General features: G+C 37.6%; 1 protein-coding gene across 4 annotated transcripts in view; it reads right to left on the bottom strand.

Moving 5' to 3' along the window:
• The window catches only part of Fmn1 (formin 1), a 434,422-nt gene that overhangs the window by 171,928 nt on the left and 250,135 nt on the right, over window positions 1-12,359 (bottom strand). For all 4 annotated transcript variants that reach the window (XM_045156457.1, XM_045156456.1, XM_004669715.2 and 1 more), the window contains one exon: window positions 5,316-5,403. In XM_045156457.1, coding sequence (XP_045012392.1) covers window positions 5,316-5,403 — 88 coding nt within the window. The remainder of the gene's footprint in view (window positions 1-5,315; window positions 5,404-12,359) is intronic.

The raw sequence follows: 12,359 nt of genomic DNA, 5'->3' as shown, positions 1-12,359 counted from the left end.
AGTGTCTGTTACATGTTATTTATAAAATGTGGACATAAAGAGTGCCAAAATTCCACTTCTTGAATGCACATTTATAGAAAGTTCCAGTGGACCACAGAGAAGTGTTCATTTTAAGAGACAGTGGAAAAGAGGAAAACATGGTTGCTTTTTAAAGAGTTGAAGTAGTAGCCAGATTCCCCATGTGGGGAGGTACTTGCACTCAAATACTTAAACTAAAGCAGGTGAGGATGGAGCTCAGTGGCAGGTGTGTGCCTAACATGGCTCTGGGTCTGATTTCCAGCATCACTCATTAATTAACTCAGGTATGGTCTCAGCAAGACAAGATTGAACTCTCACTGCCACTTAGAAAACTGGGCACTGACATTCTTCAGAATGCCCAGAGGTCCTTTGAGTCCTACAAACTCAAGGGGATAGTTTCTCAGAATCAGGTGTTTAGTTTCCAAATCTGCTTATGCTTGTGTCTTTATATTTGTATCATCATCTATCTGTTATTATCTACCTCTTCATTAAAAAGCTTCCTATTGTATTTACCATGCACGTGCTGGGGTGGAATAATGGGGATGACATGTGCTGTGGAGAAACAGCACGTATAGATGTACAATGCCCAATAATGACAAGTGATATGGATAAAAGAAAAGATAGCCAAGATAACCATTAAAATCACAAGAGAACATTCTCTCTCCTATGTTAATGTGCTGGATTTCTGGAACACACATCAGCTTCTAAAGCTTGCAAAGTACAAATTAATATATTTGGTCTTTGAACCCTGACAAAGATGACATAACCAGAAGGTGGAGGAATAACCTCTTAACTGGTCATGTTACCTGTGAAGATTGGCTTCCAGCTGGACTTCGGTAGTTATATCTCACTGCAGCCCCCTCACATTAAAATAAATGTTTAATGTCAATGCCAGCACAGAGAGTCCTTTCAACACGATGACTGCATGAGGCCAAGTACACTCCATTCACAACCAGACATGGATTAGAATGAAATGTCTGACCTAGCCTTGGCTTCTAATGATCTTCAGATGCCACTGTCCATCAATGATTTTAAAGAAAACATTTATTAGTATAGCCTCTGGCTATATTACTATAATAATTATTTGGAATATGTTCCTAAATGAGAAATGGAATGGATTATTTTATTATTTTTTAGAATTTAGAAGTCAACAGTGTGCTGGAGGCAAGATAAAGAACTCTAGTCAGGAACACAAGATTTGGAGTCTATAATGCTACAGTTAGAACATCCAATGCTGAGAGTGCACATGTGCTTCATGTCACATGTCCCTGTTTAGGATAGAGCACTGGAAGATCTAGGTAAACTGATCTCTTATTCAATTCTCAGTGAATATTCAATCTAATGGGGGCAGGAATGCCATGCGAAAGTATGATTTTGAGCTGGTAACTGTAACATCGTACAGTTGGAATGACTCTTATCCATGTGGTAATCTGTCATACTTTGCAGGATTTGTCTGAAAGGAACTGGATAAAATCTCATGTGATGTTGAAATTGAAAAATTCATATCCACAGTGTTACATGGCATTAAAGATACCTAGAGCTCACGCAGCTCATGAGAAATAGTAGTGTTTAGGACAAGACACTCCATCACACTTGATGGATCCTTTCTCATTCCAATAACTGCACCACAAAAAGTTAGTTCCCCGCTAAGACTACCGTGACAGGTTTGTTTTTGGTTTCCATTCCTTTACTCCAGGATCACATTCTCCTGATCTGAATTTTTCTTTTAGAAAGATTCTTCCAGACCTAACTTGAGACTCTTCTAAATTCAATGAAGAATCCTACTCTAATTCCAAGACTTTTAGCTACCCTCCACTCCAAACTGCAATCAACTGTTACATTTTCCAAGTTTAATACTGACACTTTTATATTCAGCTCTACTATCAAGCCAAAGTATTAAAAGCAGCCTATTTTAATGCTATGACATTGTTTACTTAATATGCTTTTACTTTTAATGGAATTTCAATTTGTTTTACGAGATGGCAAAATTTGAAGCTCCTAACAAAACCATTTTGAAAGAAAAAGCAGTGTGAAAGTTCTAAGTACTAAGGTTCTGGGCCTTATGCATCATCTGCTGAGTGGCAGAGTGAAGTGGCTTTGGGCGACCAGAACTGATACCTAAAGAACAGCAGAGGTTTGGGGTATTTACACTATTAAACCCATGCTAAATTCTACTGAAGCCATCTCATAAACTACTACATGCCATGCTATGACATGTCAAAACAAGGATTTATGTTTAATTGATTGCTGAATATAGAGAATATTATTTTAATGCAATAAACAAATTTCAAGAAGGTATGATGGTTGTTGATCCCCTTTTATTAAAAATGTACAAAAATAAAATTTATTCTTCTTTACAATAAAAAGCATTTTATTAAGCAAGTATGTGGAATTCAAGCTCTAAAGATTTTCTTTAATTCAGATGCCTGTTTGAGTATCAACTATGAAGAAAAGGAACTCAAGTATAGTGTCATAGAGAGGTCTTCTCCCCTTTTTAAAAATTTTCTCTTACCTCATCAACTTACTCATACCTAAATTTGAAATTAAGCCAAAGGGCTGGAGAGATGGCTCAGCAGTAAAGGCACTTGCCTGAAAAACCTCACAACCTGGGTTTGATTACTTAGTACCCATATAAAGCCAGATGCACAAAGTGGCACATGCATCTGGAGTTTGTTTACAGTGGTTAGAAGCCCTGGTGTGCCCATGTCCCCTCTATGTCCTTGCAAATAAATAAATAAAAATAAAATTGAGCCAAAGATTCACAAGTGAAATGATATCATTTGAAAACAAAAGAATTAAGAACAAAAATAGAATTAAGTGGCTTATAAGGAAAAGGGTTTCTCTATGCACATATTCGTTAATGAATATGAGATGATTGAATCAAGGGGCTGGGAAGATGGCTCAGTCAGAAAAGTGTTTGCTTTGCAAACATAAGGACTTACGTTTGACCTCAAGAGCCCCCATAAAGCAAGTCAAGCATGGTGGCATGCACTGTAAAGCACTGGGCAGGTGGAGCCAGGACAACTCCTGAGCTTCATTGGCCAGCTAGTCTGGCCTACTTAGCAAGCTCTCGACCAATGAAAGAACCTGCTTAAAAACATAGGTAGAGAGCATGTGAGAGGAACAATACCAAAGTTGTGCTTGGCCTGCCCATACAAATGCACATATGTAAATGTGCACATATACAAACATATACATGCACAAAAGAAATGACTGAATCCATATATTAGCATTTTCAAACTTCTAATGAAAGAATAAACCAAGGCACAGAGCATGAGCTCAATGTTACCTTTGAAGAGTTCTTGTACATATAGCATATCCATGAAGAGAACTCTCACTCAGATTATACCTAGATCAAAGTAACTGTTTGCAGGAAACACTGAGGATAGAAGAACATGAGAAATAAACATGGTAATGCAACCAGCAAAGCTTCAGAGCAGAAAATTCTGCAGTAACCTGGTTTCTTCAAAAATGAATGACAAAAGGAAAAAATCAAAAAGAAGATGGAGGGTGAGAAAGCATAGACCATGAGAAAGGAGAGACATCAATGGCAATGTAGGATGTCTGTTAGCATCCTCCTTCACAATAGCTGTAAATGAATGGGTGAATTAATAAGCACATAGACAGCCAAGAAAACAAGAACAACACCTGTGATCATTCTGAGAAATTATCGTTAATCATTTTCAAGACATGAGTTACAGCTGTGTTTGAAAAGTACCTTTATCTTGTATTGGGTGTAGTAATATCATTAACAGATGAATTATAAACTATCATAGATTTTTCTCATAATAATCTAGTTAATGATAGGATTACTTTGAATAAAATGAAAGTTAATGGTTTTGTAGCTAGGTATAGGTTAAAATGACATTGTTAGATGTTCTAGTTTTTTATGTGTTTGAAAATTTTCACAATAGAATGTGATCTGAATGATCACAATTAAAAGTTGAAAAGACATAGGCTGTTGCTAATAAATTCAAGTGGGTCATCCCTCCACAGTGAGCTATTGGTCAGGGAGGCCCATGAGGTCCCCAAAACAATGTACATCATTGACTGCCAAATCACTTGGTTACCCACCAGAACCAGATAGTGACCCTACTGCTGTAGACAGTATAGTCTGCTGTCCCAAGTTGCTAAGAAATCAAGTTGGAACTGAGATGGAAGAGCTGGAGGACAAAAGTCACTGATAGTATGAACAAACAACAAAACCAAGCTATAAAATCAACCAGTAAGATAAGATAAGCCATTGGCATAATAATGACACAGAAGTCATGGGGTAAGCAACCGATCTCTAATTATATATGAGGCCTGTTCAGTGGGAAGAAATTCATGCCTATTACTGAGAACCAAGTCAAAAGCCTATGGTTTGGGAGGTAATAAATTGTACAGGAAAGCTGTCACTGTTCTTTGGCCAAATGGAAAGATTATGGCCTTAAAAAGTTTTCTAAATGTATATGTTTATCCCTTTGATCTATGATGTTCTCACTCTTGATTAGGGAACCTGCTTTTTACAGGTGGTAGTGAATACCTGGGAGACCCATGACCCATGAGAATGATGAGAAGAGAATGGTGAGTGCCTAGTATGAGATGAGTCATCTCTATCCCACCTGCCAGGGCCCAGGAAACATTACAGAGGAAGTGATGGGTTAAATGTGAGTGCTGCTCTCAATGCTAGCCAGAGAACCTCCTCCAGGGAGATGGTGCTAGACACTGAGGAGAATAAAGACTCGTTAAAGTAGAAAATAAGAGGCTGCCTAGAGCTCAACACTAAAGGAGACTTATAACACACCTATCAAGGCTCAGGACACACTGAGGAAGAGGTGGTGGAAAGAATGTAAGAGCTACAAGATAGGAAGGCATATCATGATGTACTGTCCTCCCCACAGGAACTGACTGGTGTGTTTAAGAACTCACAGTGATTACCGATAAAACCACTAAGGGGGCCACTCAGTGGAAATGGGGTGGGAAGAGAGGGAACATACAGGATAACTTAATGGGAATAAACTCATTTGCAATATGTTCATATTTTAAAGTTCCAAATAAAATTATTATAAAAAATAAAAATGGAGTAATGATGATTTAACAAAACTCAGAAGGTGAACTATTAGGGAACAGGATGGAGACTAACAGAGTGCTGTAGGAGATATGTGTGGATAATAGAGGTATACCTTATATAATTTAGAGTTAGTGCCTTATATAGATCATGAACATGTCATAATGAAATCCACAATTTTGTTAATATGCACTAAAAAGTTAGAGGATTTAAAAGCTGTTGAAATTGATGCAAAATAAAAACTTACCCTGTTGGATGTCCTTCATTTCTAAATGTAAACTAGATATCAAGATTCCCACAGTTTGAGATCGTTTTCCATCCAATAACTTGATAATCTGGAATTTTCAATAAAAAGAATATAAGCTCAAAAGACATGCAGTACTCCAGGAAGCACACTACAGACAGTAAGACTTTTTGGTATGCTGATTGATAAATGAACCAGACTGATATCACAGGCACTCTGCTTAACAGTATCTCATAGGAAAGTAGATTACTCACAATTATAGACATGTTCACAAATAAAGAAAACAAAATGCCACCTATAGTGTGACCAACCTAACGCAAACAACAAAGTTTTTTCAAGTACTTTACTCTGATTGTTTCTTTCCTCGGGTTTTTTTCAGGCAGGGTCTTACCATATCATCCTTACTGAATAAGGCATGGTCTTACCTGGTCAGACTAGGTTGCTTTTGAACTCATGATCTCTGTCCTCAGCCTTCCGAGTACTGAGGTACATGGGTGCACCACTACACCTGGCTACTTGGATCTTTTTTTTTTTTTTTTGACTATTCATTTATTTGAAAGAGAGACAGACAGAGGGAGAGAGACTGAGTGTACCAGGGCCTCTAACCACTGCAAATGAACTCCAGACACATGTGCCACCTTGAGCATCTGGTTTATGTAGGTACTGGGGAATCAAACCTGAGTCCTTTGGCTTTGTCAGCAAGCACCTTAGCTGCTAAGCCATCTCTTCAACCTTGATCACTTTATTCAAATATATTTTAACTAATTTGCAATGGCTTAAGGGAAAGAGCACTCTAATCTTGGCAGTTGTCAGTGATGTAGATTAGTAAAGTTGTAAACTAGGGATTCGTCTTTATCTTTAAGTAGTCATTACTGTATTTAGTTTGCACCTTTACTTTAGAAACTAAATAATGTAATATATGAAATGAATCTAATATTATTCTTGACCTATACTCATTATTTAAATACACTTTTCCTGGTTCAGAAGGCAAGGTTGCTTGCTAATTATGCTACTATTAATATAAAAATCTAAAAAATAAAAGTAGCTGGGCATGGTGGGGCATGCTTTTAATCCCAGCCCTGGGGAGGCAGAGGTAGGAGGATGACTATGAGTTTGAGCCCAGCCTGAGAACACATAGTGAATTTTAAGTCATCTTGGGCTAGAGGGAGACCCTACCTTGAAAAAAAAAAAAAAAAAAGTAAACCAGATTTGGAGGAATGGCTCAGCAGTTAAGGTGCTTGCCTGCAAAAACCTAATGATTTGGTTTGGTTCCCTAGTAACCATGTATAGCCAGATGCACAGGGTCCTTCTTTCTAGGTGCTCCCCCATCACTTCTTTTGAGTGTTATATCTTGTAGTCTATCTCTAAGGAGAAAGGTTTCCCCACTTCTTCCCTTCCCCTCCATGCAAACCCTTCCACCCCTATTGTCTGGGCCTTGAGTTGCCTATCAGGTATGTCAGCCACTCAAGGTGGTTCAGGTTAGGATCCACAGACATGTGAGACCATGCGGCATTTATCTGTCTGTAATGGTGTGAGTTTGCTGAGTATGATCTGTTCCAAGTCTGTCCATTTTTCTACAAATTTCATTGTATTATTTTTCTTACTGCTGAGTAGAATTCCACTGTATAAATGTACCACAGCTTTGTTATCCATTCGTCCAGTGATGGGCACCTGGGGTGATTCCAGTTCTTAGCTCTCATGAATTGAGCAGCTATAAACATGGTAGAACAAATATCTCTGTAGTGAAGCATGGAGCATTTAGGATAAATGCCCAATAAGGGAATAATAACTGGGTCTGTTGGTAGTTCTATGTTCATCCTTTTCAGGAATCTCCATATTGATTTCCATAGTGGTTGTACAAGTTTACATTCCACCAACAGTGGATGAGCGTTCCTCTTTCCCCACATCTTCAACAACATTTATCATTGTCAGATTTTTTTAAATGATTGCCATCCTTACTGGAATAAGGCAGAATCTTAGTTGTTTTAGTTTGCATTTTCCTGATTGTTGGGACTGTTGAACATTTTATTGATTTTTTTATTGTTTAGTTCTGTGAGTTCTTTGCAGATTGTAGATATTAGGTTTCTGTCTGTGGTAAAGCTGCTAAAGATTTTCTCTCATTCAGTGAGTAATCTATTGGCTCTGCTTATGATATGTTTGTTTGTGTCAAAGCATTTTAGCTTCATGAGATCCCATTGGTTGAGTGCTTGTTTACTTTCCTGGGCTTCTGGGGTTTTGTTCAGGAAGTCTTCCCCCACTCCTATATAGTGGAGAGTTCCTCCTATTTTTCTTCCAGTAGGAGAAGAGTTTCAGGACTTATATGGAGGTCTTTAATCCATTTGGACTTAATTTTTATGCTTGGTGAGATGAGTGGGCATAGTTTCATTTTTCTACACATGGTTATCGAATTTGTCCAGCACCATTTGTTGAAGATGGTGTCTTTTCTCCAATCTACTCTATTGGCACCTTTGTCAAAGATCAAGTAGCTATAGTTACTTAACCTAAGGTCCAGGTCATCAATTCTGGTCCATTGGTCTATGTTTCTGTTTTTATGCCAGTACCATACTGTTTTTGTTACTATGGCTTTTTAATATAGCTTTAGATCAGGCATGGTGATGCCTCCAGAGGTGTTTCTTTTGCTGAGGATATCTGAGGCCTGATACAATTTCATATGAATTTTGAGATCATTTTTTCTATCTTTGTGAATAATGATAATGGAATTTTTATTGGTATTGTATTAAATCTATATAATGCTTTGGGTAGAACTGTCATTTCCATAATATTAATTCTACCTATCCAGAAGCATAGGAGGTTTTTCCATCTTCACAAGTCTTCCTCAATTTCCTTCTTGAGTTTTTTAAAATATTTTCATTATACAGTTCATTCACATACTTGGTTAAAGTCATTCCAAGGTATTTAATTTTTTTGTTGCTACTGAAAATGGGACCACTTCTCTGATTTCTTTCTCTGTATCTTTGTCCTTTACATATAGTAAGGCTACTGATTTTTGTGTGTTGATTTTCTATCCTTCTACTTTACTAAAGGAATTAATCACCTGTAGAAGTTTTGAGATGGAGACTTTCAGATCACTTATGTATAAGATCATGTCATCTGCAAATAGGGCTAACTTTATTTCTTCCTTTCCAATTTGAATCCCTTTTATTTCTTTCTCCTCATTTATTGCTTGGGCTAGGACATCTAGTACAATGTTGAAGAGCAGTGGTGAGAGTGGGCACCCTGTCTTGTTCCTGATCTCAATGGGAACTCTTTGGGACCTTCCCCATTAGGTATTATTTGGGCTTTAGGTGGTTCATATAGCCTTTTGGAGCTCTGGCCAACTCACCCCATGCTCACACACTCTGTAGCAGGGGATCCAGAAATTGGGGACTCAGGGGCCTTCTTCCACAGCAGCTTGCAGGGTCCAGGCAGCACCAAGCCAGCAGCAGAAGAACCAACTGGGACCATGGAACTGGGAGGAGGAAGTGGGCGGGGGGAAGACAGGGAGATCTGGCCTACTCAGCTTACCCTCTGGAGCACTGAACATATGATTTTTATTCTTTTTTTAAAAAAATTTCTTTTGTTCATTTTTTAATTTGAGAGCAACAGAAAGAGAAAGAGGCAGACAGAGAGAGAGAGAGACAGAATGGGTGTGCCAGGGCCTCCAGCCACTGCAAATGAACTCCAGATGCATGTGCCCTTGTGCATGTGGCTAACCATTGGGTCCTGGGGAATCAAGGGTCCTTAGGCTTCACAGGCAAGTGCCTTAACCACTAAGCCATCTCTTCAGCCCAATTTTTATTCTTTATTCTATTAATGTGATCTATCATTTGAATTCACAGTCATACATAGACCATCTATGCATCACAGGGATAGACCAACTTGGTCATAGTTTATGATCTTTTAATATACTCTTGAATATTTCTAATCTTTAGTTGGGGATATCTACATTTGTATTTATCAGAAATGATGGCCTATGGTTTTCTCTTCTGGTTTGTCTTTGCAAATTATCATTTCATAAAGTGAATTTGCTAGTGTCCTAATTTAAAATGTTTGAATTTGAAAAGAAACACCCTGAAGTCTCTGAAAAGTTTGGCAGACTTCTATAGATAACTGGTTCTAGGATTCTGTTTTCTAGGAGGTGGTGAGTTTCTGGTTCAATTCCCTCACTTGTTGCAACTGTTCAGATTTTCTATTTCCTTGTGATTCAGGTAGACTATATGCATCTAGGAATTGATTCATTTTTCCCAGGTTACTCTAGTTTTGGTACATAATTGTTCATACTAGTTTTCATAAATCCTATTTCTGTGGTATCAGTTGTAAAGCCCATTCTTTGGCTTATGAGTTTATGTAGTTGAGCCTTTTCTCTTTTTATTATTGTATTTAAGGCTTTCAGTTTTGTTCATCTACAAAGAACAACTCAGTTTGGTTATTATTCTACCATTTTTCTATTTGGTCTTGTTTGTGCTCTACAGTTTATTATTTTACTCTGCTGCTAATTTGTCTTAGTCTGTTTTTCTAGTTCCACGAGACACAGTGTTATGTTGTTGTTTAGGGTTTTAAAAAGTATATTAGCCCAGCCCTACAAACTTCCTTAAGAACTGCTTTTTCTGCACCCTCTAAGTTTGCTGTGCTGTATTCTCTGCTTTTTTTTTCCTTCAAGTAATCTTTTGTTTTTCTTTTGATTTCTTTGCTCTCTTGTTTGTTGAGGAGCGTTCTGTTTAATTTCCACATATTTGTGATTTTTCTAGTTTTCCTCTTGCTGTTATTGAGAACTTCATTCCATTGTGGTCACAGAAGATACTTGGTATGATTTCAACATTTTAACTGTTGAGACTTGTTTTTTGACCTAATATTCTATTCACGACAATGTTCCATGTGCACTTGAGAAGAATGTATATTCCATTCCTGTCAGTGGAATATTCTGCATGGTCATTCTTGGATATAAAAGAGGATTGGATACAACACCATGGCAGATACTTAATTTCATTAAGGCTCTGTCCTTCTTGGAAAATGTAGTATTTCCTGCAGCCTACATATAACTTCTGGTGTACTTTATCGTTAGTTTCACTTCTTAACACACAGTCATTGATATAGAAACATTTGTTACTCAGCATTGCTTAGGGCATAATGTCAAGAGCACAACTGTTTATGTTCAATACAGGTTCAATTGTCACAGATCTTAATATAGGAACAAGAGACAACAGTGTTCAGTGAGTACTGGAGAAATCAAGGGTCTGAAGAAGGGCAGAAAGCAGATGGGTGTGGTGGTTTATGCCTTTAGTCACAGCACTCAGGAGGCAGAGATAGAAGGATCACTGTGAGTTGGATGCCAGCCTGAGACTGCATAGTGAATTCCAGGTCAGCTTGGGATAAAGCAAGATCCTGCCTCAAAAAAAAAAAAAAAATCAATGAATAAATAAATAAAAAGGCAGAAAGCTACAGGAGAGCATGCTCACATGTCACTTCACTTGCATGGACTTAGTATAGCAGTTGGCATTCCAGTTTTGTTTTCTGGATCTTCTAGAATTACTTTTTTCAAATATTGTCCATTCATAGTTGATAAATCCACAGATCCAGAACCCACAGGTGCAGAGGGCTGACTGGGTGTGTCTGTCACAACCATTAGTTTCCTTGTTGTCTTTCTATTTCATTGTATCAATTTTGAAATTGAGGCACTTAAATACACTATTACTGTGTCAGCGTCTATCCCTCTCTTCAGTTCTATCAAAGTTTACTTCATATATCTGACACAGATGTGTATACACCACTGTTATTTTTTCCTGGTGAATATACCATTGCAACATTCTGTAACATCCTTCTTTGTCTTTTGTGAGTTTCTGACTTGTCTATTTTGTGTGATAACACTGTGCACACCTTGCTCTTTTATTCCTAGTCTACCTAAGAGTTTGTCAATTGTATTGATTTTTTTCAAAAACAACTCTTCTTTCTTTCTTTCTTCCTTCCCTCCTTTCTTCCCTCCTTCCTTCCCTCCTTCCTTCTCTCCTCCCTCCCTCCCTCCCTTCCTTCCCTCCCTCCCTCCCTCCCTCCCTCCCTCCCTCCCTCCCTCCCTCCCTCCCTCCCTCCCTCCCTCCCTCCTTTCTTTCTTTCTTTCTTTCTTTCTTTCTTTCTTTCTTTCTTTCAAGGTATTTGTGTGCTTAAATTTAATGTGAGCATTTTGCAGAAAGCAAACTGTTCCATCTTTAAATTTTTGTGTCCATAGAGAAACTGTGGATTTAAATTAAGGAGTTTTAATCCATTTAAATTTAAAGTAGTTACTGATGGAGAAAGATGTACTATTGCCAGTTTGTTTATTTTTCCTCTGTTTTGTTACTGTCACCTTTGCCCATTCTTGCTGTCCTCTTTGGTTTTGTCATTTCTTATAATATACTTTGGTTCTTCTTCACTCATTTTCTTTTATAGGCCTTCTATCCACATTCTTTGTGACTAGTCTTGAGTTTACATGAAGCCCCTTACATTTATAGCAACTTTAGGTCCATCAATCACACCCAAAGATTCTCTTTTATTTCTTCACCCCCTGTACTTTGTTACTGATGTCGCAAATCACATAATTTGTATGACATATTTATTAACATAGTTTATAGCTAAACTTTTATACTTCTCTTTTAAACTCTACTGCACAGTTAAGAACTCTATACCCACAAACATTACAGTACTCTGGATTTGTCTGTATATTTACCTTACCAGTAAACTTTGTCTGTTCATATGCTTTTGTGTGGCTATAGAGCATCCATTTGTTTCAACATAAAAAAAAATGTTAGGTGGCAATAAACTCCTTCAGCTTTTGAAGTCTTTATTCATTTTTCTTTCATATTTCAGGGACATTTTTTCCTGTATAGTAATCTGGGCTGAAGTTTCTTTCAGGATTTTGCATAGATCATTCTTCTCATTTGGACCTTCCTACTAGAAACTCACTAGCACTTACGGAGGTACCTTTGCATGTAGCAAGTTGATTTCTCTCTTGCTGTGTTCAAACTGTTTCTGTCATTGTGTTCTTAAAATATGATTATAATGTATCGCAGTGTGGAC

The sequence above is a fragment of the Jaculus jaculus genome, chromosome 8 (genome assembly GCF_020740685.1).
Source record: "Jaculus jaculus isolate mJacJac1 chromosome 8, mJacJac1.mat.Y.cur, whole genome shotgun sequence".
Lineage (NCBI taxonomy): Eukaryota > Metazoa > Chordata > Mammalia > Rodentia > Dipodidae > Jaculus > Jaculus jaculus.
This window is presented reverse-complemented; position numbering and strand designations above follow the sequence as displayed.